This window comes from Xenopus laevis, chromosome 7L, assembly GCF_017654675.1.
Source record: "Xenopus laevis strain J_2021 chromosome 7L, Xenopus_laevis_v10.1, whole genome shotgun sequence".
Lineage (NCBI taxonomy): Eukaryota > Metazoa > Chordata > Amphibia > Anura > Pipidae > Xenopus > Xenopus laevis.
The window spans coordinates 47,706,211-47,733,952 of NC_054383.1; the positions used below are offsets into that span (position 1 = coordinate 47,706,211).

At 35.6% G+C, this 27,742-nt stretch overlaps 1 protein-coding gene across 1 annotated transcript; it reads left to right on the plus strand.

Moving 5' to 3' along the window:
* Positions 1 to 348: 348 nt before the first annotated feature.
* On the plus strand, positions 349 to 27,407 carry opn4.L (opsin 4 L homeolog). Its single transcript, XM_041568912.1, has 11 exons — positions 349 to 613; positions 5,529 to 5,671; positions 8,251 to 8,384; positions 11,723 to 11,926; positions 13,590 to 13,761; positions 15,084 to 15,245; positions 16,403 to 16,510; positions 21,888 to 22,077; positions 23,380 to 23,523; positions 24,042 to 24,110; positions 26,920 to 27,407. The coding sequence occupies exons 1-11, from the start codon at positions 470 to 472 to the stop codon at positions 27,220 to 27,222; spliced, it is 1,773 nt and encodes a 590-aa protein (XP_041424846.1). The 5' UTR covers positions 349 to 469; the 3' UTR covers positions 27,223 to 27,407.
* The last annotated feature ends 335 nt before the right edge of the window (positions 27,408 to 27,742 follow it).

Below are 27,742 nucleotides of genomic sequence, written 5' to 3' on the forward strand. Positions count from 1 at the left end.
AACATCTTTGTTAAGAAGTCTGATTGGCTTAACTTTTTTTTCTAGATAACCTTAAGCATGGTTACCTAACTGCAGTGCAAGTAAAACCATTTAATCAAAATGAGAAATAAAAAATATGAATCATAAGAAGATCAACATGTGCAGTATCTTTCAGAGCATATTAGCATAATACATTGTAATACCACTTTTCATTTTGTAAGTAGACTACAGGTCTAGTGGTCAGCAGTGCAGTATAATGTTATTAAAGTTTGAATGGTACAAGTTCGTCACAGAGCATGTGCAAAGGGAACATGCTCTTCATATTTAAAGGGAGGCTTGACTCACATTTACCATCAGCTGCACATGAAAGCAGCTTTCTGCAGCTACACAGAGAAGCACTTCACATCTCTGCAAAAGGCACTCATTAATGAAAGCAAAGCAGTGATCCAGCTAGCCATTCAATTTTGTTCTAGTTAATAGAAGAAAAAAAATGAATAATCAGTCAGGACGAAAAGGCATCACCTGTCCTCCGCAAGATGCCAATTGCACCAGGATACTGGAATCTTTAAACTCTTGGAATAACTCGGAAGTTAATTCTTATAAACTAGTGGAACTGCCACCAATTGTTACTACGGTAAGTTTCAATTTGTGTTATGTTTTCTTGTGGGAAATCTGTTCATTTGGACATCTATGCATATTGTGGAAGATAATGATGTTATCTCCTTAACATGAATACAATAATATCAGAGGACTCCTCATTTCTAAAACTAATGCTACACTATGTAAGAATAATTGGAATTATAATAGAAAAGTAAGAGTAAGTGCTGGCTCGTGTTATGTTCTGCCAATGTATATACCACTTTGCTTGTATATGTAAATATACAATATGTAAACACTGATGCAGTCACTTAGAGACAGTTAGCAGTAGAACTGGCAAGGCTTACAGTGGTATATTTGTTTGAGCTGTCTAATCTTGTTATAATATTGTATGATCTTATATAACCTTGTTTTCATATGGCTCGAGTTAAAAAGTACTTTGTTAGATTCATGCATAACTCACTGTGTGACACCATTATGCAGATATAAATCCATGTTTACTGAAATAGTATCTATATCTATATATCTATGTTTTATAAATATACATATGTTTGTGTATATATACACACAAACAGTGAGTTCTATCTATACATTTGTATGTACAGTAAGCAGTTTTATTGTACTGTACTTGCAGTTTTTATTTCATGTATTTAATTTTTATATTATAACACTATATACAGTAGTTCTGTATGAACTTAGTTTAATTTTAGCTAGGCCATTATATTTCATTTTTTTCACTCCTTCTTATCTGGTATGGTGCCAATGTACTTGAAGAAAGCTGATTTAATTCAATATTTAAGTAAACAGAATGGCTTTATGAAAAATAAATGTCAAACAAACACACTTGCTTTTTAGGATGTCAAATATAATATTGGACTATAGAGTCCAGAGAAGAGCAACTAACTAATAAAGAGTACTAAAAATCTAATTTATAAAGAAAGGCAGTTGTATAAAAAACAACTAAAGCTCAACAAATAATTAGAACAGAAATGCTATAGCTAGGGTTGCCACCTTTTCTGGAAAAAAATACCGGCCTTCCTATATATTTATCTTTTTTCTTAACATTGGGATCAACCATCATTTTTACCGCCAAGGCCGGTGAAATACTGGCCAGGTGGAAACCCTAGCTATAGCTTATGTTTTAGGCTTCTTTGACAGCCCAAGGCTACAACAGACCCTCATTAGTGACAATATATGTGTACAAAGATACTCAAAGTAGTTGTCCATCTTGTTTTCTTCTGTTTCACAGCATGTGGTCTGTACTGTTGTCAGTTTTCTAAGCTTAGAGACCATTGGGGATATGACCACTTTGTATAAATAATATATAGGAAACATGTGCTAAACCATCTGATACCTTAGTCACCAGTTGATTTTCCTAGAGGACATGAACTAGAAGATAGAAGGTTTTACCTTAAGTTATGGAAAGGAATTTATAATGAGTGCTGTGAATTTGTAGAATTCTCTCTTTAAAGTCGATGTACTGACAGATATGTTACATGGCTTTAGCGTGGATGCTGTTTTACAAAAAGGTTACTTATTTTACCAATTTTTGTAATTTTTGTAATTTTGTAATTTAAGTGAAGATCAACCTAAGGTCAGTTATTGTCTGTTGCTATTTTAAATTGGCCCTCTACTGAGACATTAGGCTTAGGCCCATTCTTTAGGTTTTTCAGATGCCACTGAGAAATATGCCAACACATATAATGATATTGCAGCTAATTCTATTACAGGTTATTATTTATCCCGCTTGATTGAATCCATTGCAGTCTTCTGCATCACTGAAACTGGTTTTGAGATTTTTTGGAAAGATTTCCAAACATCTGTTTTGTCACCAGGCGACTAATCTCCCCAAATCTGACTGTGTGCCCTGACCCTTAAGGACTTCTATTTTTACAGAAGTATGCTTTAATAGTGTAAGTCTTATTAAATCAAGCAACAAGCAGCAGAATATCCAGTCAGTGCTAGATAACTCTTAATGGGATAATCAAATAGAGCTGATTAGTTACACTATGCTCACAAGAAAATAGTACAGTTGTGAGATAAAGGTCTATGATAACATACAGTGAGTGTTGTTGCCTTGCAAACATAATAACATAACAGTTGAACAGAGTTGGAGCATTCTACTTAAAAAAACCTTTGCTGCAGGTCCAGTAAACAAAAATGTATTTAATCTGAATGACTGTTGTCCAACCTGCATTAATCCATCTGCTCAAGAACTTCAAGTCCCAATGATCTTGACAAACTTTTTGAATTTAAAGATACTGGGAGTTTTCCAACAAATTAAGGGATGCAAATTAGACACCTGCAGTCTAAATCAGTTACTTCTGTATGTACATTGTAAATGCCATGTTTCCTATACATCGAATGTGATTAAATTGGCCTCGCCTTTTATCTCCGTGACTAAAATTTGTACAGTTAAATGTTCCACATGCTAATTGTTTCCCAGAGCAACTGATATTAAATTACAGCTGTCACATTTATTCAATCTTCTGTACAAAGCCTTAAATTGGTCTTTAATCAACTGTTCCCTTCACAACAAGTAAGTCAAGTTAAGAAAAAAAATAGTTAGGCTTCACAATAAGAGAATACTATGGAATATTCAGAAACTTTAAATCTAAAATTACAACTGCATAATTTACACCAAAATGATCTTAAGGGAATTGGTTAGCCTAATAGAGGTTATTAAAAAACCTTGTCAAGTCCAAAACTAGCTCACATATCCCAGATTGTGTAGAATGGTCTCAAGTAATGTTATATTTTTTTGATATGAGTGGGGGTTTCCTTGATGTCACAAAAACACTTTACATGCTCAAGGGATGGGCTACTGCTATTGCTTATAATACATGCATGACATGTTCATCAGAACATTCTGTTCATGTATGGCAATGTTACAAATGAGAGCTAGATAGACATTATACATGTATAGGATCCCTTATCCTAAAATCTGTTATCCAGAAAGCTCTGAATTATGGGAAGGCCATCTCCCATAGACTGTTTTAAGCAAATAATCCTGATTTTGGTGGTGTCAAACTAATTCTATTAGGTTCATTTAATGCTGGGTGTAAGGTATGGTGATCAATAACATAAAGATTACAAATTAATAAAGATGCCTTATCTGGAAAGCTCCAGGTTCCAAGCATTGTGTATAATAGATCCTATACCTATAATTTAAGTTGTAGACTTGTAGCATTGTAATTTGTAATGGGCTAACATATACATTTTGTATGTCTATGGTTAAGAGATGCATGTTGCTTCAATGGTTACACTGGAACTGATTGAAATGGCATTAAACCAGATTGGGTTCAGTGGGATTTTAATCTGCAAAACAAGCTTTTACTATTTAGTGAAAAAAAAAGATAAAATTAGATCTTCAGCAAAAGAAAAACAACTGGGAGGGAAAATGTAATGCCATGGAAATCCTAACTTGAAGTGAATGAACTTGAAATAAAAACCTGGTAATTTATCAGCATGAACTGAATAATATAGGAATGGACAACATATCTAATCAAACTTAACTCCTGATCATGTAATTAGAAAGGAAGCTGATTCACACATCTTAACTAACTAATGAAAAATGAAACATGAAACACCCCACCAACAAAAGATAGTAATAAACATAAAAAATTACACACATGGGGACATTTAGCCTTGAAAATGCAATATATATATTGCATTTGAACTTGATCAGATAATTTGGTATATATTTGGATATATTTTGTCTAATTGTTTCCAGCATGTCTTAAAGGGACAGTATTCCTTTATTTTATTATTTTACTTTTATATGAAATGAACATATAATCATGTTACTTTGCCTTGAAAAATATTTAAACAGACTATTGTGATTTATAGTATATGCTTAATAACATTGAATTCATTGGAATCACTGAAAGAAGACCTATGCATCCTTTCTATTTTCTCATAATTGTGATTCCTTATTAAATGGCCATAAATTGAATAAAAGACTATTGTTTTGTTTCTGAATGCATCCTTTTTTAACAGTGTTAAAACTCAAAATCTCAAGTCAATGTTCTATTTATTCAAGGAAGATTTGACTTAAGTAAATGGGTGAGTAAGGAGGGAGCACATATCATAAGATAATCACACTGCCAGATGGTTACAAGTTGTTCTAATTTCCTTTGAGAAGTGGAAGGGGATATAAAACATGCCAGAAAATGTCTGAATAATATGACTATTGACAAATCTAATGTCAGTGTGTTTTTTTTTATATTCATCATTCTCTTTCTCCCATCATTCCAGCATCTTCCTTTTTCCATAGCCTCTATTTTAAACTCTATATTTTACAGCTAGAGGAACATTAGTGGCAAGAATTTGTTTTGAGGGGTGCTAAACATAATGACCTTATTTTTTACCCTATATTCTGGTTTTAATTGATATGAGCATTCATTTCCAGCGAGGTAGAAGGCATATAACCACCACAGCTGGCACAGTTGTGTACACATGCCAGTAATGCTAGACCCGCCCTAGTGCAATTATTAGGAGTAAGTTAGGAGTTTTGTTTCCTGTACCCATGCAATATTCTCATCCTTCATGGCCCATGTAGCTTAAAGAATCCTTAAGGCCACTAATGACTATTCAGATGCTGACAAATCCTAGTTCATTTTGATATTCATTGTTAGTGCAGCGACTAATACAATAAAACAATTAAAAAAAAAGATTTATTCTTCTGCTGCCCCACTGGATGATCTGAGCATGACCAAGGAATCAGTTGCAACTTTATTTTTAGGGCATGTCTCTGTAATGGAATCCTCGATGTTGAGGCCAAATGTTTTCAATTTGTCTGTCTGCTGCTGTCACCTGCTTCATTTACCACCAAATCACATTGACTCCTATGTTCTAAAAACAAGAGTATAAATATATTTACAAGTTTCTTGTTAAAATATGCATTATATGTAGCCATGTCAATTGATTTTAATGTGATCTGCCTTATTCAGGAACCACCTCAGTATGAGATCCACCATGTCTATCCAACAGTTGATGTTCCAGACCATGTGCATTATGTAGTTGGTGCTGTTATCCTTGCAGTAGGAATCACAGGCATGCTGGGAAATTTTCTAGTCATCTATGCTTTCTGCAGGTACTATATTATGTAAATATTCATACATATTTCTGAGATTGCTAAGAATAGTTAATATGTCTAAAATTCTATATCAGTCATACTTTACTTATTTAGGTCCTAAATATTGGGTTGATGTGCTGTTTACAGCAGTTCCCTAAGGCAAAAATAGATGCTTCCACCACACTAAATGTATCAGTAATGTTGATACTTTGTGAATAAAGGTTCCTCCAAAGGCCAATTTTACCCCATTTCGTCTGACAGTAGCCAACACACAAGCTTTTGGTAGGCCTGACATTTGTCTGGTAGGGCTTGTGCCTGCCTTGCACCTAAAATCCATGTCATCTTAAGCTACAAGGTTAGACAAATCGATTCCCCATAATACAGCAAAATTTCATCATACATAAAAAATAAATGTAATCTTTTGACCATCAACACAATAAAATGCTCTTATATAACAAATTATCTCATATCTGTAATAAAATCTGTAACAAATTATTTTCTTTGCATTTCTCATTTTGTAATTAGGATCTAGGGGCGATTTACTATGTACCAGTTGAACCCAGAAGAAGTTCTGAAGTGTGTTAACATTTCCCAGGGCCAAATTATCCTTTAAAAGTAGAAAGTAGCAGTAGGCGAAGTAGTAGCAGCTTCTGCAAGTTTCATTCTGTGAAACATATTTTGTTTGTTAATTTTACTGTTCCATTTCACTCAAAATCTATACATAAGCTTCAATCAGGGAACAAGATCACCAGGCCCCAGTGGCTACCATATCCATTTGCATTAGGAACAATCAGCCTAAATGAATAAGATCTATTGTGAAACACTTTCCATGTCCAATTTAGTACAGTATTGATTGTCAGCCTGGTCTTTTTGTCATGAAAATTGGATTTATGCTTGTCAAATATATACATTTTTATACATTGATATATTTTTCAATATTTTTTTGACAATTACCAGTTACAAACTATAACTAGACAATTTTGGATCTACTGGGATTTACTGGGTCTTGTTAATAAGTAATTTATAGGGCTTAAGTATACATTTTATAGCTATGATTGCATTAATAACTATTTTACCTGGAAGCAAGTTTAGTTCAAAGTATATAAAAATACATAATACAAGCAACTATGGCAAAAATGTGACTTGGTACACTGAGCAAAGTTCACCCACTTACAAAAAGTTCTGGAAAAGATTATGTAGCAGTACTGTGGATCACCAACAGTATCTAAAACAAAACTGGTGATCATAAGTAATACAGTATATAAAAAAAGTGTAACACTACTAACCAACATAACTGGGGTTATTTATCCAAATCCATTTTTTTTCTGATTTTTTAAAATAAAAAGGTCCAACCATACTAGAATGCACAACGTGACCTTATTTATTATTAAAAAAGCCTGATTTAATCAGATCAGGGATAAACTTGATCAAATTGAGCGAAAATCCGAATTCTGTGATTTTTCCTGAAAAGCCTGAATTTTTGCATATTTGCACGAAAATAGTGATGGGAGAATTTATTCGGCAGGCATGGATTCTGCATTTCGCCAATCTGAAAATGTTTTCAAGAAACCGCTGAAAAAATTCTTTGCTGTAAGAGTTTGCAGTGTCAAAAAAATTGCGGGTGTAAAAATTGTAAACATTTTAACACACCCCATTTTGACGCCCATTGACTTTAATGAATTTGGACAAAAGAGTTGCGCGTGTAAAATTTGTCGCACTCATAAAATTTGTCGTGCCTCGAAATTATTTTGACACCCATCGACTTCAATGCTTTTCACAACTTTTTTGAAATTTTGCAAATGTTTTCGAGTTTTCGGCGAAGTGAAATGGGACAGATTCGTCCATCACTACCCAAAAAGTCCGAAATAGTCGGATTTTCGGGCTAATTTCAGCACAGACCACAGAAACTTCCAAATAGGATAGGAACCTCTTCCATTGACTAATATACAACCTCGGTAGGTCTGAGATGCTTAATTTTTATCAGATTTTATAGTAAAAAAAATTATTATGATTATTAACACTGCTTGTAGCCAACTTGCAATACATGACATTGGAATTTGCAGTATGTTTTTTTTTGTATAAAATTGGATTTTTTCCATTATAGGTGCTGCATTAAAAAATACACATGTTAAATGTAAAAATATGTAATTTTCTTTTATGGCATGTACAGGACTGTAAGATTACAAATATGGCATCTTTTATTTTAATGTGTGTGATTTTTCTTTAAAACTCTTCTGTACTCTTATTAATGAAAATAACCGATGCAATTAAATCAGTTTATGTAATCTCCATATTTGTAAATCGAAGTTAATCTCATCAACTGTAGAAAATGCCTCTACCCACCAAGCTAGATGTGACCTAATTCCAAAAAATCAATAGAGTAGATCAGAGTTAATATCCTGCTGAGCATGAAAAACTGGTGCAATAGGGCAGTAGCTAAAACCATGCTAGATAATTAATGAATGTGGAAGTTGCTAGCTAATCTAAACCCAATTCAATTTCTGCAGTACAATGTTGTGGCTGGGCTATATGGTCATTGTTTTGTGAAACAACTGCATCTCTGAAACTTAGCATTTTTCTATATATCTTAATTTTAGAAGTAGGAGTCTCCGATCTCCTGCAAATATGTTCATCATCAACCTTGCTATCACTGATTTCTTAATGTCGGTAACTCAGGCACCAGTATTTTTTGCAACTAGTCTGCATAAAAGATGGATCTTTGGAGAAAAAGGTATGTTTTATGAATGAAATTCATTAGAAATTTTCAAAATGTATTTCTAAAAGTTTTAACATGTTTTTCCAGCCAAATACTTCATAGCAGATTTAATAAAATTGCAGCAGTATTTACCCTACTATCAGGACGGCTCCAGCCATGAGGCAATGTGAGAACCTTGCTTTAGGCGGCAGTAAGGGGCCAGTTACAAGGGGCAGCAAAAAGCTGCCTCTTGTAACTTTAAGAGCCAAATTCCTGATTTTTAACCTGGAAATTCGTTTCAGCTAGTGCAGAGAGCATTTTATCTGCTCCGATGCTGAAGCTTTAAGCGTGGAGTGGGAGATGGCAGGCACAGCAGCCCCAGGATTGCCCCTGCTCACTAGTTGAGAAAGAAGATCACTCTCATATTCTCATATGATCATACATCATAGATAGGTTCCACTACATCAGGTCTGGACTGAGAGTCAAAATACGCCCTGGAATTCCAAGTACAGAGAGGGCCAAACAGCCCCCACCAGCCCACTAAATAGTGACTGTATAGGGCATCTTACAGCAGCCACTCTCGCATTTGTCAGAATCCACAAATTCTAACATTTTTAACAATTCTGTGTTTCTTATTTTGTGACAAAAGTTTGGGGAAAGATGCTTCCTGTTTCCCCATTCACAAAGAAAGGTCCATACAGATGAGAGTAGAAGAAATTCACTGACACAGATCCCTGACTTCAACACAACTGAACACCTATGAGATAAGGTGAAATATTGCTGCGTGCCAGTGCTGATGCCAGACGTCACGCAAATAAGAGCAAATCACACCAACAATGTTCCATATACTATGGATATATAGTGTATACAGGTATAGGATCCATTATCCAGAAAGCTCCAAGTTACAGAAAGACCACCTCCCATAGACTCCATTTTATACAAATAATCCAAATTTTTATAAACTATTTCCTTTTTCTCTGTAATAATAAAACAGGACCTTGTTCTTGATCCAGATATAATTAATCCTTATTTGAAGCAAAACCAGTCTATTGGGTTTATTTATTGTTTACATGATCTTCTAGTAGACTAAGGGGGTTATGTAATAAAAGGCACTAAATTTGCCCATGGGCAGTAACCCATAGCAACCAATCAGCAGGTAGCATTTACTGGTCACCTGTTTAAAAGCAACCATCTTATTGGTTGCTATGGGTTACTGTTCCTGGGCAAACTTAGTTCCTTTTATTACATTTGGGGCTTAATGTCTTAAAGGGATACTGTCATGGGGAAAAAATAATTTTTCAAAATGAATCAGTTAATAGTGCTGCTCCAGCAGAATTCTGCACTGAAATCCATTTCTCAAAAGAGCAAACAGATTTTTTTTATATTCAATTTTGAAATCTGACATGGGGCTAGACATATTGTCAATTTCCCAGCTGCCCCAAGTCATGTGACTTGTGCTCTGATAAACTTCAATCACTCTTTACTGCTGTACTGCAAGTTGGAGTGATATCACCCCCTCCCTTTTCCCCCCCAGCAGCCAAACAAAAGAACAATGGGAAAGTAACCAGATAACAGCTCCCTAACACAAGATAACAGCTGCCTGGTAGATCTAAGAACAACACTCAATAGTAAAAACCCATGTCTCACTGAGACACATTCAGTTACATTGAGAAGGAAAAACAGCAGCCTGCCAGAAAGCATTTCTCTCCTGAAGTGCAGGCACAAGTCACATGACCAGGGGCAGCTGGGAAATTGACAAAATGTCTAGCCCCATGTCAGATTTCAAAATTGAATATAAAAAAATCTGTTTGCTCTTTTGAGAAATGGATTTCAGTGCAGAATTCTGCAGGAGTAGCACTATTAACTGATTCATTTTGAAAAAAATATTCTTTCCCATGACAGTATCCCTTTAATGTATGAAGATCCCTTATCTGGAAAACCCCAGGTCCTGAGCATTCTGGATAACAGGTCCTATACCTGTATTAAATACTGTATGTATGAATGACAAGCAAAGGTTGTTTCAATGGATACAGAATATATTATAGTATTGGCCAAGCAGGAACAGTCAAAAAATGAATAACAAAAATCACCATAGAAATGGGAAATCTGGGTATATGAGCATCAGGAAAGGATAGCAAAAGGTGCAGTTGGCAGCGTAGATAGAATTTATTGAAATTAAATATAGAAACTGAATGAGAAGTAATATGGATAACACTACTAAAGTAAACAACATACAATTTCTGCTAGAATTTTTCATTTAAGCACAGGATACTCAGTAGATAACAGATAAGTTCTGAAGAATCCTATTGTACACAACAGAGCTTATATGTATACAACAGAGCTTATCTGTTATCTGCTGTGCATCCTGTGTCGTTTCTCCTTTTTCAGCTTTGAATAGCTGCCCCCATGGCTATACAGTAGCTTGTTTATATTAAAGGGATACTGTCATGGGAAAAATATTTTTTTCAAATTGAATCAGTTAAGAGTGCTGCTCCAGCAGAAATCTGCACTGAAATCCATTTCTCAAAAAAGCAAACAGATTTTTTTATATTCAATTTTGAAATCTGACATGGGGCTAGACATATTGTTAATTTCCCAGTTGCCCCAAGTCATGTGACTTGTGCTCTGATAAACTTCAATCACTCTTTACTGCTGTACTGCAAGCTGGAGTGATATCACCCCCTCCCTCCCCCCCCCAACAACCTAACAATGGAAAGGTAACCAGATAACAGCTCCCTAACACTAGATAACAGCTGCCTGGTAGATCTAAGAACATCACTCAATCATAAAAACCCATGTCCCGCTGAGACACATTGAGTTACATTGAGAAGGAAAAAGAGCAGCCTGCCAGAAAGCATTTCTCAAAGTGCAGGCACAATTCACATGACCTGGGGCAGCTGGGAAACTGACAAAATGTCTAGCCCTATGTCAGATTTCAAAATTGAAATTGAAAATGTTTGCTCTTTTTTGAGAAATGGATTTCAGTGCAGAATTCTGCTGGAGCAGCACTATTAACTGATGCGTTTTGAAAAAAAATATGTTTTTCGATGACAGGATCCCTTTAAGTATCGTTGTGTTTCTGAAGCAAACACACCAGTTTTACCAGTGCAGCACAATAATACATTATATTTTCATTACTTTTACATGTTTTGTTGTTACTGTTCCTTTAATTGATGTTCCTATTGATAAAGTTTTCTCATAGGTCAGACCTCTGATTCTGTACTTTAGGAATGCCACAATAAGAATGTATACGGGTGCACACATTAAGGAAGCACTTATAACTTTTACAAATCTCTGAAATTACATCACATATGAGCTGTGCAAATTATATTCTTTGCAGACCAAGATTACAGATGGTTTCTATTTTTTTATAGGTTGCGAGTTATACGCTTTTTGCGGAGCCCTTTTTGGAATTACTTCCATGATCACACTGATGGTGATTGCTGTGGATAGATATTTTGTGATCACACGACCACTCACCTCCATTGGTGTTATGTCCAAGAAAAGGGCAGTGCTAATCCTTTCAGGTGTTTGGCTGTATTCTCTGGCATGGAGTCTTCCTCCATTCTTTGGTTGGAGTAAGTTGCATGTCTGACCAATTATGAGGTGTGTTTGACAATACCATGAATAAAGAATCAGACAGTGGTCTGTCTTGCACTGATGAGATTTTAATGCTATGTAATTGCTCTGAAGTAGAGATTATTGGCTTGTAATTAATTTTTAGCCATTTAAACTATGAAGATTAGACTTTTTACTTCACTGGAATGGAAAATTGATAAATGACCTTTGCCTGTGAGGAAACCAAAAGAAAAACGTATTAAATCAAGAACATAACAAATACAGCACTAAGCAAAATCCTAAATTAATTTGGTTTTATGAGTTGTAAGTTGTATTTCTAATAATGTAACATTCCCTTTCTTTAATGAGTCTGTATCTGCATATATGAACTTTTTAGGTAGTGCATTCCACAGCTTTATGGTTCTCACCTGTTTTTGTCTGATGTTGACTCCATTTATAAATTAAAGACAGTTTTTGGCATGACTCATTTATGTATTTATATAAAGTAAAAACCAGACATTTTACAATACAATATAAGTCTCCCTTCCCTGTGCTCTTGCCAGTTCTTTGAAGGAACACTAAACCCTAAAAACAAAATGGGATAGAAATGTCATATTTCATATAGTGCACCAGTCTAAAGTTTCAGAATCTCTGTAAAAGAAATCATCCAGACCTTGTGCACAAGGAGTTAGCAGTTTGAACTTTGTTTGGAGTGTCAGTGACATACACATGCTCAGTGTGCTCTGGGCAGCTTTTAAGCTTAGGGATCAACAAATCAGCTCAAAACATAATGCACAACATTTCTAGCCTACTTTTAGTCTTTTCAAATAAGAACTGTTCTGTGTATACAAAATTATGCATTAGAAGTGCTTTAAAAAGGCCACTTGAGTTGAATCAATTTTTCTGTTATTTTCAATGCCTGCTTCTAAGAAATTAATACAAATTATAAATGAAACTGCATCCAACACCTACACAATCACAGGTAAGAATTTCACTAATAAACTGCCTGTCAGGCTTCTGAGTGGCACCTGCCTGATAAGTATGTGCACTTGGAGGTGCTTGCCATACAAATACATATTTGGTGGGGTTATTGTGATCATGTTTGAATTCACTCATAAAGCTGCTAATTTGCTAGGGGACATTTTATATTGGCCTTATGTGCCATTGCCCTAAGCCTTCAAAATAAATTTTTACAGACTTGATATGCCTATTCAAAAGAAAGACAGGAATCCAATTAGACCTTAGAATTAGACCTCAATATAATAACTTAGATGTATTTCTCACTCAGGCACAACAATCAGTCTTAGCTGTTACTTTATAAATATGTGTTTGAAAAGTACACAGCCAGAGGAGATGGCCTGCAGAGTAGAGTTCAGTTCCTCTTATTAGTAGTCTGCTTCATTGGCCCTTGTATGGCAAGACAGACTGAACCTTCTTTGTGGCACCTATATGTTTCTGACTTGACACACAGTATATAAGCCTATAGGGAAAGCACTTAATTACTAAATTATGTTTTCTATCTTAGCATATTTTACTGTTTTTATCCCTTTAAAAAATATGAAAATAACACCTTGGTTATCTAGATCCTAAACTGTTGGGCATAACATATTGATGTAATATTTGATCACTGAAATGAGTAATAAAGAGAGTAAATCAAAACCTTATTGCTTTTGTCTTTTCAAGGTGCATATGTACCCGAGGGTCTTCTGACATCCTGCACCTGGGATTATATGACCTTTACTCCATCTGTTCGAGCATATACCATGCTTCTCTTCTGTTTTGTTTTCTTCATTCCACTTTTTATCATTATATACTGCTACATCTTTATCTTCAAGGCCATCAAGAATACAAACAGGTATAATTGTTATATATATATATATATATATATATATATATATATATATATATATATATATATATATATATATATATATATATATATATATATATATAGAGCCATGAATATCCCGTAAAATATTATAAACTGTGCTCAGTAATGTCACCTAAGACTGCTAAAAGGGATTCTGTCATGATGTTATGATGTTGTTTTTATTTCTAAATTACACTGTTTACACTGCAAATAATTCACTCTACAATATAAAATTTAATTTTTAGTTATAATATTGGTATGTAGGCAGCCATCTCAGGTCATTTTGCCTGGTCATGTGCTTTCAGAAAGAGCCAGCACTTGGATGGAACTGCTTTTCGGCAGGCTGCTGTTTCTCCTACTCAATGTAACTGAATGTGTCTCAGTGGGACCTGGCTTTTTTTTTTGAGTGCTATTCTTATATCTACCAGGCAGCTGTTCTCTTGTGTTATGGAGCTGTTATTTGGTTACCTTCCCATTGTTCTGGTGATGGGTTGCTGGGGGGAGGGAGGGGTTGATATCACTCCAACTGGGGGGCAGCTTGGAAACTGACAATATGTCTAGCCTCTTGTCATATTTTAATATTAAATACAAACATATCTGTTTGCTCTTTTGAGAAATGGATTTCAGTGCAGAATTCTGCAGGAGCAGCACTATTAACTGATATGTTTTTTTCCCCATGGCAGTATCCCTTTAATGTTTCTAACATCACCTGACTCATTAAAGGGGTTGTTCACCTTTGACTTAATTTAACTTTTAGTATGGTGTAGAGATTGCTATTCTGAGACAATTTTGATTTTTTTATTATTTGTGTTTTTTTAGTTATTTACCTTTTTATTCAGCAGCTCTCCCGTTTTCAGTTTCAGCAATCTGGTTGCTAGGGTTCAAATTAGCCTAGCAACCATGCACTGATTTGAATAAGAGACTGTAATGTGAATAGGAGAGGGCCTGTAGGAATAACAATACATTTGTAGTCTTACAGAGCATTTGTTTTTTAGATGGTGTCAGTGACCCCCATTTGAAAAGCTGCAAAAGAGTCAGAAGAAAAAGGCAAAAATGTAAAAACTATAAAAGAAAGACTAATTGAAAAATTGCTTAGAATTGGCCACTCTATAACATACTAAAAGTTAACTTAAAGGTGAACCACCCCTTTAAAACCTGTAAATCAAATAGATGTATTGAATGTTATGCTCAACAACAAACAAAAACAAACAAAATTAGAACTTCCAAACCAAATATATATTTATATAAATATTCCTACGTTGTATGTCACATTAAATAGTTGTATTATTTTGCTTTTATCTTAACAGGGCAGTTCAGAAAATAGGTACAGATAACAACAAGGAATCTCACAAACAGTATCAGAAAATGAAGAATGAATGGAAAATGGCCAAAATTGCTTTGATTGTTATCCTCCTTTATGTTGTTTCATGGTCACCATATTCTACAGTGGCCCTACTGGCCTTTGCAGGGTAATTAGTATAATAATCAAAACAGTACGAATTTGTAAGAGACTGGAAATACTGCACACACCTTTTTATGAAATGAGTTAGTAATGGTAGTTATCACAGTTTGTAACACTAATATGTATGTGTGTATCATTTTATTATATATATATATATATATATATATATATATATATATATATATATATATAGTGTTAAACATTTCGCAATGTAGAAAAGTACATACAGGGAGGACAAGCATTAGAATAAATAAATATAACTATACAGAGATCAAATTCCATGTGGTAGGAGACCCAGTAAAGAGGAGGACCCTTCCCCACAAAGATTAAGTGAGTGGAACATATACAGATCATATACAACTACAAATAAGAGGGCAAAACTGCAAGATTTGGGCACTTACGCGCCAAGACTGACAAGTTGAGAAGGGACAGTCAGGTTGGCAAAAGTCAGGTTTAGGAACTTCAATTAACAATGACGTACAAAAGCAGAACTATCAGCGAAAAACCATCAACATGACCTATAGGTAACTTTTCATGTAGATTAATATTTTGAAATAAAATATTATGAAGGAGAAAGGGTTTTGGCAGTGGCAAAGGATAGGGATTAGGGACTGGTTAACTATAACACCAGACAGTGTAAATAGTCAGATTCTCATATCTGTTTAATTATAAAATACATTTAAGATCTGTTTTTTAACTTATTTCCAGATAATTACTCTTAGGGCTAGATTAACTAAAAGGTGAAACAGAGCTAGCCACAGCAGAATTTTAGAGGCATAAATATTGAGTGAAAGTAAGTGCTCACCCTTTAATAAATATGCATCTTTATCAAATATGCATTTTTTATACAGATGAAACGTTTAAGGGGAGTATTGTGGTATTTCAGATCAGCGCTAAACATTACAGCTTCAATGCCCATATTTATAGATACTGCATATGCTTCTCATCAGATCAGACGAGTATCGGGACTGTTCTCTAAATACATTTAGTATTTCTTACTAAAGTCCTTTAACAAGGAAGCTTAATAGGCAAAGTAAAACTGCTTCCTGTAGCCATCTGAAAAACATAATGTAAAACCTTTTCCTTCTAGATTAATAAATGCCAGACATGACAGATACTATTTGCATAACTAGTATTTCTCTGTTTCTTATGTTTTGATTCTAGATATGCAAGCATCTTAACACCATACATGAACTCTGTGCCTGCTGTGATTGCAAAAGCTTCTGCCATTCACAATCCTATCATATATGCTATTACACATCCCAAATATCGGTATGTCTATATCTATATTTTTCTGTATCGGGGAGAATGTGCTTCAGTTATATTGGCTTTCTTGTTCAGCTACAATCCAACAACATTGACCTATAGGGTTGCCACCTTTAATGAAAAAAATAACTGGCCAGTGGGGGGCGGGTAAAAAAGGAGGCGGGCCATGACACAAAAGGGGCGGGGCTACACAGTGCCCGACAAAAAGGGGCGGAGCAACATCGTGGCGATGCGAAGAAGACTACAAAAAAGGTAAGTTCTGCGCAAATGGGGGCAGGCCGAGGGCTTTTTTTAAAGGATATTACAAATTACCGGCAACTACATTGCCGGTAAATTTGTAATACCGGCCCCGGCCTTGGCAGGTGTTTTACCGGCTAGGCCGGTAAAATACCGGCCAGGTGGTAACCCTATTGACCTATTTGCTCAACACTATCCCTTTTCTAGAAATAATGCTAAACCAATTCTTACAATAAAAGTAATCTGCCTGCAAATGTCTTATCAGACCTCCCCTTAATTTCCTATTTGTCCCCTAAATCATGCCTTACTCCGCTCCACCTGTTCCAGGGTCCCTCCATAGGCCTCTGGTATGGGATCTGTAATCCTGAAACTCGTTATCCAGAAAGTTCAGAATTACGGTGTGGCCGTCTCCCATAGACTCCATTTTATCCGAATTATCCAAATCTTTAAAACGGATTTCCTTTTTCTCTGTAATAATAAACCAATAGCTTGTACTTTATCCAAACTAAGATATAATTAATACCTATTCGAAGCAACACCAGCCTATTGGGTTTCTTAATGTTTACACGATTTTCAAGTAGACTTAAGGTATTAAGATCCAAATTACAGAAAAATCCTTTATCCGGAAAACCCCAGGTCCCGAGCATTCTGGATAACTGGTCTCATACCTGTATCAAAAAAACAGCAAAAAAAATAAGTAATATAAAGAGAGTGTGAAAATAACTATAAATGTGGTATTTCCAGTCTGTGAGCCTGTCTCCATAAGGCCCAAACATGAGAGCCCAGCCAGAACCCAGGTTATATACAGAATGAATGGGCATGGTATTTGGTGTCCTATGCATTCTTAAAATCCCGGCCTGAAAGCTGAAGTGTATTTTTTGAGATAAATGTATATTTTCTGTTCTTGCTTCCCCTTTAACTACAGCAAGATTGCCTATATTTTTAAATATCTAATTTGGTAAGAGGGTACTAGCCAGATGGTTGACATCAAAGGACACTTGACTCCAAAACACTGTTTTAAAGCCATTTACATACTAAACAATTGTACAGAGTTTTTGGCAGTGTGGAATTAAAGGTAAAAAAAATGATTCCCCTATTAATGATGGAGTAATTCATCAAGTGTGCAATGAGCGACTTCATTTTTAGCCACAACGAGTTTAACCACATTTTACATAACACTCTCAGCAGGACTCCTTTTAAAATGTGAGTTCATTCTCTTGATGTCTCTTGGCACCATATATAGAGTTAAAAAGAATGTTTTTCACATTCATGAGATTTAAAGATGAAAGCATAACTATTAAGTAAATTGAATTGCAGTTTATTTGTTACCTTCTTAGGGAAAATTCTTTTTATCATATCGTTTACTTGAAACATATCTTTTTTTAAAAAAAAAAAAAAGTTGCATTAGTTACTTCATAGTTAAAGGAGAACTAAAACCTAAAAAATAATATGGTTAAAAATGCCATATTTTACATACTGAACTTTGTACCAGCCTATAACAGCAATGATACAGGATTTCAAACTTGTTACAGGGGGTCACGATCTTGGAAAGTGTCTGGGCCACTAACATGCTCGGTATTAAGTACTAATCAGACTTATATTGTGAACATTATATTCTGTATGTACAGTATATTGTGAGTTGGTCCCTAAGTTCTGTAAGTGACAGCAGCACAGAACTTGTACAGTGAATCAGCAGAAAAGAAGACGGGGAGCTACTGGGCCAAGTTTGGAGGCACATATCTTCCCTGCTAAAGGGCTATGGTTTAATTTGCTGGTATAGAAGCCCAAAACATAATGTACAACTGTAGCATACCATTAAGTGCACTTACGCTGTGTTTATTGTAATGTGTGAACAGGACTACTGCTGCTTGCACTGTGCCAATGATCCACATGTACCTGTGCAACTCCCTGCAACTCCCAGTACCTTGTGTAGTTCCGTGCAGCAAGTGATCCACTCACAGAGATGATTTCTTGCAGCAAAATAACTGGTTTAATTACAGTGAACAGTTACAATGTAATGTAAAAAGTAATTTATAGGCATTTTGATGTCAAGCAGAATAATAATAGCAGAATCCCCTTTCAGAAGTAAAATAGGCAAGATAAAGGTTACCACACTCCTGGAGCAAATCCTCCCATAAAGTAGAGCTTTGTACACAGGGATACTCAACCTGGGGCTGTATCTTGGCACCCTCACCGGTCCGCAACTCACCCACTGAAGTCCCTGCACTAGTGGTGGACTCACCACGGTGTCTTAACCCCGCTACTTCTCCTCGTTGGAGCGAAAGCTGCTCATTAACTTCCCTGAGCCTTCTTTTTGTTCCTAGAGAAACTATGACAAATCTTACTATATATATATATATATATATATATATATATATATATATATATATATATATATATATATATATAGAGAGAGATGTATATATAGAGATATATATATATAGAGAGAGAGAGAGAGAGAGAGAGAGAGAGAGAGAGAGAGAGAGAGAGAGAGAGAGAGAGAGAGAGAGAGAGAGAGAGAGAGAGAGAGAGAGAGAGAGAGAGAGAGAGAGAGAGAGAGAGAGAGATACACATAACTCTTTCTAACTTTTACCAAACTGCAGACCTGGGCCTGTAACACCTCACAGAGAGGTGAGGTCCCAGGAAAAACCTTTGGTCAAACCTTTTGGTCAAACCTTAAACAATCTGGATCCAGAAAAAGGGACATAGCTGCCTGGGTTAATTAAAGGAACAGTAATACCAAAAAATGTAAGTGTTTTAAAGTAATGAAAATATCATGTAGTATTGCCCTGCACTGGTAAAACTGTTCTGTTTACTTCAGAAACACTACTATAGTTCATGTAAACAAGCTGCTGTGAAGCAATGGCGGAAACTGAAAACCGGCTATATGGCACAGGTTAACTACCGTATATACTTGAGTATAAGCCGACCCGAGTATAAACCGAGGTACCTAATTTTACCTACGAAAACTGGGAAAACTTATTGACTCTAGTATAAGCCTAGACACAACTACAGCCCTGTCTCCTAGCAGCGCACATTCTGCCAAAGCGACCCCCCCAGCGATCAACCGGACTTCTTTGCAATGGTGACAGAGAATTGCCAAACGGATTACTGTGTGCATTGTCCCACTGTCCCACTACCATGTGCAGAGGGTGCTGTGTGATATTGCCATTACTGTTAATCTTTCGTATAACCAACAGAGGGCGCTGTGTGATATTGCAGTCACTGTTATTCTTTCATATAACCAACAGAGGGCGCACTGTTATTCTTTCATATAACCAACAGAGGGTGCTGTGTGATATTGCAGTCACTGTTATTCTTTAATATAACCAACAGAGGGCGCTGCGTGATATTGCAGTCACTGTTAATCTTTCATATAACCAACAGAGGGCGCACTGTTATTCTTTCATATAACCAACAGAGGGTGCTGTGTGATATTGCAGTCACTGCTATTCTTTAATATAACCAACAGAGGGCGCTGTGTGATATTGCAGTCACTGTTAATCTTTCATATAACCAACAGAGGGCGCACTGTTATTCTTTCATATAACTAACAGAGCATTGTGGGATATTGCAGTCTCTCCCCAAGTGAACTGTTGGTATAGGAATGATTAAAAGTGACTGCAATCTCAGCTACTGCCCGCTGACCCAAGTATAAGCAGAGGTAGACACATTTTGGATGCTGAAAAACTGGCTTATACTCGAGTATATACGGTAATGGATAAAAGATAACACCATTAGACAGACAGAGCTTATTTGCTATCTGCTGTGTAACCTGAGCCTTTTCTCCTTTGAATGGCTGCCCCCATTGCTACACAGCAGCTTAAACCTCTGGGTCCCTACACAACATTTCTGCCTACTTCTTTAGTTTAGCTTTAGTTCTCCTTCAACCACACTCTGCTTAAAATAACTAGAGCATATGTCATATGCTACATATTATACTGTGATAGATACAATACCTTGCAAATCTATTCAGAACCTCAACAAATTCTCTCATTTTATTGAATAACACATCTCTGCACTTCTCATTGACATGGCATGTGCTGTGAGTCATCATGCATGGGCAATTACAAAGTCATCCTAACTTCAACTATCAAACTGTCTTTTTAATGGCTTCTCAGTAAGTCCAAATGTTACAATAAAATCTCTGATGCAAGTCTGAACCTGCTGGTAATCCGTAGCAGGTTGTATTAATAGCCAATACTGATGGGCATCAAAATGTTATGCTAGTGCAACTGACATCATGCCAGCACAAATTAAAACTTGAATATTTTAGAGATTTACCATACCCCCAAAGCTGCTAAAAATCTGAATCTGAAAATACTTCATCTCAAACCTGTCAAGATCATGTAGAAGTCAATGGCAGATGTCCCTGAAGTTGTTTCTTGACATTGTGATCTGCACTGGATAATCCAATAAAGTTAAGTTTTGTATCCAATAATCCGATAAAGTCGAGTTTTCACAACAACAATTTGATAAAGTCGAGTTTTTGGAGCGTCAATTGTACGATTTGAATTGAAAGCTTGATTTTGTTGCGACATTATTTTGGTCTGACTTAAATTATTAATAAATTAATTCAGTTCGTGGATGGGAGTTGACTTTGTTTTAATAAAAACAGAGATAAACTCAAGTCTTAGAAAATACACCCTAAATGTTAAACTATTTTTCAGTTGAATTCAACAGTTTAATAGGTCATATGATTTGAAACAATGTATAGTCCACCTTGAATTGGATAGGGCAATGCACCTCTTGTTACATATATGTCTCTTCTTTCTCAATAATAAAGAAGCTTATAGAGCCCCACACACAATGTCTTCCAAGATGCAGTTCTGTTAATTAATTCAGAGATCTATCTAGTCATTGATTTCCATTAACTATGCATTTCCTTAGTATCTAAAGATTCAAATGCTAACCATTACACATTGATAACTAAACTATTTTTACTATTTTTTGTTTACTATTTACAACATCAGAAGATATATTAGTGTACTAGCCTTTACATCAAGATCTTCCAGTGAAAATCCATAAGCATTTTAACCTTATAGACCATTGTCTATTTATATAACTGTAATTAAAATGTTCATCATTACCTTTTTTATTGAATAATCACAATGCCATTCTTTAATAAAAGTGGTCTTTTTCTAAGGATGGCAATTGCAAAATATATTCCTTGCCTGGGATCATTGCTGAGAGTAAAACGCAGAGACTCCAGATCCTTCAGCAGTTACCCTTCTTCTCGGCGTTCCACTGTTACCAGCCATTGTAGCCAGTCTTCTGATGTGGGTGGGCACCCCAAGCTGAAAAATCGTTTGCCAAGTGTCTCAGACAGTGAATCTGTAAGTAAACAGTTTACAAAAACATGAGTTTGTGTTAAACGTTTCTGAAGTTTGTTTTTCTTGGTAAGAAATATTCTAATAGTGAACTTATCCAGGAATTACTACTGTCAGTAAAACATATTGTGGCCTCATTAGTTTGGTAGCTCTGCTTCTAGAGAACTTTGTGGCCTGTGTCATTTGCACAGTTTAGCCAAAGACATGAGACTGGTACATGCGTGTATAGGGATTAAAAAACGTTGAAATTAATTGCACATGCTTTAGGTGCTTCCAGGTGGTATTACTCATGGGGTGTATGGAGCAATATGAGTAATTTTAAAGTTCACTAATTTAATTTTGCTTACGTTAGGCCTTACTGATGATTGTCATTCATCAGAACAAATCAAGAATTTGAAACGAAATGCCCCACTCAGGGGGCACAATGCCCCACTCAGGGGACAAATGCAAATTACCTGGGGCATTGCAAATGAGCCCTATAGATATTAAGGACCAGCATTAATCTTTGGCATTTGAATGGTGATCCATATTATGACAATTATTTAATATGCATTTGCATTTCTGTTTATAGGCTGTTAAACCAGCTAGTTATTGCTAAATGACACTAGCAAATGGGGCCTGTTTATATAATATTGTCATTATGGCTACCGCAGCAATGTGTTTGCTCATTTATGATGGTGGTTATCTTAGCCAACATCATAAAGATATTATTATTATTTTATTATTATTAACATTTATTTATATAGCACCAGCATATATCGCAGCGCTGTAGAGTAAATGTATTTATACAACTAAATCAATATTAATTACATACATAGAACATATGGAGTTACATACATCACAACCAATACTGATACAAAAGGTGAGGAAGGCCCTGTGCAAAGGAGCTTACAATCTAAAGGGAAGGGGATAAGACACAAGGTGTGGGAGTGGGCAAGATCAGAATTGAGTGGGTGAGAGATCACTAGAACCAGTGACTGAATGATAATTTCTCAACTATGTGAGGGAAATAAAGGAAATGTATTTGAATCATGGTGAATATGGATGTGAATAAATGAATATAATAGTAAGAATCATTTATTTATACATTGTGAGTTATTTAAGTTTTTAAAATCTCACTTAGAAAATGCTTAACTTACCTTTAGCAGTTATATATGTTGTCAGTAAAACATAGGTGAATAATTGCAGCCCATTCCTTTTCACTGCATCTTCTGTTCCCTGTTTTCCCTGTCAGGTAAACGTTTTCCACATAAGCAACCATTGTTGTCCAGCTGCCAGTAGTGACTCACTCTGATATATTCATTACAGGGCTGGACTGATACTGAAGCTGATAGTAGTGTGAACTCCAGACCAGCCAGTAGGCAGGTTTCCTATGAAATGGGCAAAGACACCACTGAGAATAATGATTTAAAAGCTAAGCTGAAAAGTCATGATTCTGGAATTTTTGAGAAGGTAATTCAGCAGTTTGCAAAAGAATTCAGTTGTGTTTATTACTGACAGATGTGTTATGCTCTCACAAGATACAGGCTCTAACTATAGCATTGTAAATGTTGGCTCTCAGCAGTTATCTCATCCATTTTATATATACAGTATAAGTACATGGTGCAGCCCATTTCAATCCTTTTATTTATCATTTCTTAATGGTTGTTGCGGTTTAGTAAAGCTTACATCATTTTATTTGCTTCTAGATTTAATGTACCTTCCCAAAGTTTTTTTTCCCGATTTTTCTCCCTTTTGTACTGTCTATTGTCATGTAGGAAAGAGTATACCTTAGCTATATTGTGCAACCTGTGTGCAATTTATAACATCAATATATACCACTTTCAATGACTGCCATTTTATATATATATATATATATATATATATATATATATATATATATATATATATATATATACCTGTATATATATATATATATATATATATATATATATATATATATATACACATTTTTTTTCTTTGTCTTGTAGACATCAATGGATGCAGATGATATTTCCTTGGTGGAACTTGGGGCTGTTGATCGAAGTTCTCCCATTATGGTAAGAACATGCAACTGCATAATGAACTGCATAATTAGCATCATGAAATTCATATGATGTCGATATAGTTCAATCCAATGTCTTAATGGAAAACAATACCACAGCACAATGTAGGTAGCTATAAAAATATATTGCATAAAACAGCTCATATGTAAAACCCTGCTTCATCTAAATAAACCATTTTCATAATAATACTTTTTAGTAGTATGTACTATTTGGTAATCCCAAATAGTAAATTGCCATTTTAAGAACTAAGGGCCACTCCCTGGGATCCTGTGTTTTACAGTGCACACAAACAAACAAGGGAACACGTTGGTAGTAAGACAAAACAGAGGCGCCAAAAGGATAAAAATAGCTAAAAGCACTTAAAAACCCAATGGGTAATTCAGAGGAGGTAGTAATGAACTTACCTCCTCCAAGCAGACACCAACGAAAGTGGTAATTTTCAATAATAGTTTATTCACAAAACAGTATTGCAATGCGTTTCGCAGGCATTTCCTGCTTCATCAGGCAATATGGAACGGGAGCAAAAACAACAGTGTACAACAACATGTAGATCACATGAGCCAAAAACTAGACAAAGTTCTGCCACTTACTCCTAAACTTCTTCCTGTTACAGTTAGCACTGCAATATTTCTGGTCTGGTGATCTCTGAGGCAGCACACAGACCATTACAAAATGGTGGCTAAAAGGGAAATGATGTAAAAGGGTAATATTTACTCAAGCATATATTCTAGTTTCATAAGATTATTCAATATGCCACTTAGTATGATATAAACTGTTGCTTAAGTATTCATTTTGCGGGCATAGTTTTCCTTTAAATTGTTATCTATTAATAAGAGCTTAAAGGATATGATGTCAGATGTTTCATTAAAAATGTCCAATAAAACACTGTGCTTCTGCTGTGATCCACTGTATTGTTTGTAAAAAAAATACCTCAATTATAGATACAAGAGTAATTAAATAATATTTAGTTGGATATATCTTGACTACCATCAAGTTTTGAAGGATTATGAAACATAAAGAAAAACAAGCACAAATATAAACTTTTGACAAAAAGTTTTGAAAAATGTATATATTCCAATATATGGGTTTCCACCCTCTGCTTTCTGCTTTGCCTTATTTGTAGTATGAGTCCTGTATTGTCCTAACTTGGTCCAGTTAAAAGGAATTCTGACATCATTTAAAAAACTATCGGTACAGAATGACCCCCTCATCACACAATATCCCCACATCACCCATGACATCTGCTGTACTCTATAGGGGCAAATTGGTTAAACATTTTTCACAATAGCGATTTAACTTTTCTTCAAATTAAAGGGGTGGTTAACCTTTCAGTTAACTTTAAGTATGTTATAGAAGGGCCAATTCTAAACAACATTTTAATTGGTCTTTTTTGTAGTTTTTTTTAATGATTTGCCTTGGACCCTAGCAATCAGAGTACTAAAATAAATCTTGAGAGTCATTGAATAAAAAACTAAAAACTAAAAAACACAAAAAAAGACAAATAAAAATTTAAAACCAATTTGAAATTGTCTTAGAATATAGTATTCATTCAACCCCTTTAATGTGATCAAGGTTTTTTTTTAGCAAATGCAAGTAGTTGAGAAAAAAAATATTGTGAAAAGAAACTTACATTCGTCGGTACAGGTGTTACTGTCATTGTTGGGGCTCTGAAAAAACAATATTTTATTATTGTTATGTGTGATACAGGGGGCAAAATAAGTTGCAGTTTTATTGGACCCTTTAAAAAAGTGAGTTTCTATTGGCAGCCAGGGCCACCATCAGGGCACAGTGGGTACTCCTGTACCAGGCACGGGCCTTAAGGGAGGCCCGACTGTGCAGCGATTTTCAAAACAGCCAGGCCCCCCTTGACAGCACGAAGCCGTGCCGCCAAAGTCCCAAACCCCAGTTGAAGTCTGGAATCGGCGAAAAGACCCGAAGCCATGAAAAAAGCCAAAGTTAAAGTCCTGAATCGGCAAAAAGACCTGAAGCCACGAAAATAGCGGAAGTTGAAGTCCTGAAGCCACAAGTTCAGTTCTACTGAACACCAATGTGTGTTTTTTTTTTAAACCCCTAGCTACCAATGTATTATTTTAATCCTCCATAGGCCGTGGGCCCTGACACCTATATTTTTTTAAAAAATATTCTCTGGGGCCCCCAATCTTTTTTTTCAACTTGTAATGGGCTACCTGGCACCAATGTTTTTTTAAAAAAACTTTTATGGGGGGCCCTGGCGCCAATTATTTTTTTTAACTTGTAGGTGGGGCCTGACCACCAATTTTTTAAACAAACTTTTATGGGCGGCCCTGACGCCACGGTTTCTTTAACTTATAAGGGTGCCCTGACCATCAATGGCTTTGTTTAACTTGTGTGGGGGCGTTTAGTATTTTTTGCGCTGATGTCTGTGTGGTCTTTTAACTGTGATGTGGGCAGCATCTGGGTGGGGCATGGGGGCTATGGTGGGCGGAGCCCAGGGGGTCCCGAAAATTTTGTTGTATGGGGCCCCGTGCTATCTAATTGCGGTCCTGTTGGCAGCCATATCTGAAGTAGGCCATGGTTATTGTAGGTTCAGAAATCTGTGGTGTACCTACAGCTTTTAGTACATAGGATATGTGGCGTGTTACAATTGTAGGTATCTATATTGTAGTCAGTAGAGAGCTAAAATGTGGGTTCATTTGTTGAATTGCTATGATTAAGTTGATAATTCTGTATGCCAGATATAATGAATCAGGATGCTGTGAATTAGAATTTGTTAAATATATCAACAGTTTATAGCTGTTATCTTTTCTTTTTTTGTACTCTAAAGGCAAACAAACATTTAAATGGTCTGGGGCAAAGAAAGGGTGACTCTTTCACAAGACGATCCCCATCATCACGCATTCCAAGTATTGTTGTGACGCACAGCAATCACCAAGGGAGCCCAGCCTCACTGAGGCACAACTCAGCCTTGCCTGGTATTAAAGTCAGCAACAATCAAGACCGAGAGAAGGAAGTCAAAAGGCAAATAGAGAGAGTCAAGCAGTATGTGCCCATTGTGACTATCACTTCCGAAACAGAAAACAGCACAGGAGGTTTTCCAAATGCATTATTACCTGCGAATACATCCTGAGAAAGTCTACCGAAAGGGAGTTAATTCCATATTGTTTTTTGTTTTAATTGCCTTATCCTTTAACTGTGTTCTCAGTTGTTCTGATTGCTATTGCACTCCACATTGAAGCTATTGTTACATAAATGTTAAAAATGCCTATTGTATTGTCAAGTGGAAAATCAATGTGATTATATACTGTAACCTTTGCACCAATAACTATGATATTTTATAAAGTGTTTGACTGGATAGTGAAAGATAAATGAGTGCAGAGAGTTTTAGAGATGCACAGGAAATTGTGCTTGAAAAATATGACTTTATTTATAGAAATATTCATAAAATGCATCAAAACGGCTTATGGAAAAGAACCTAACCAAAAAACAGCAGGTTTTAAAGGAGTTGTTCACCTTCCTATACTTCTTTTCAGTTCAGTTGTTTTCACCAGAAATAAAGAATTGTTTTCAATTAATTCCTATTTCTATAATTTAAGTTTAATTAAAGCTTAATTTTTCACCTTCTTATGTCTTTCTAAAGCACCACTGGG

Coding starts and splice junctions, on each gene's coding strand:
- opn4.L (XM_041568912.1), top strand. CDS start 470: ATGAATAATCAGTCAGGACGAAAAGGCATCACCTGTCCTCCGCAAGAT. Junction 16,511..21,887: donor ATTACACATCCCAAATATCG/GTATGTCTATAT, acceptor TCTTTTTCTAAG/GATGGCAATTGCAAAATATA. Junction 24,111..26,919: donor ATCGAAGTTCTCCCATTATG/GTAAGAACATGC, acceptor TGTACTCTAAAG/GCAAACAAACATTTAAATGG.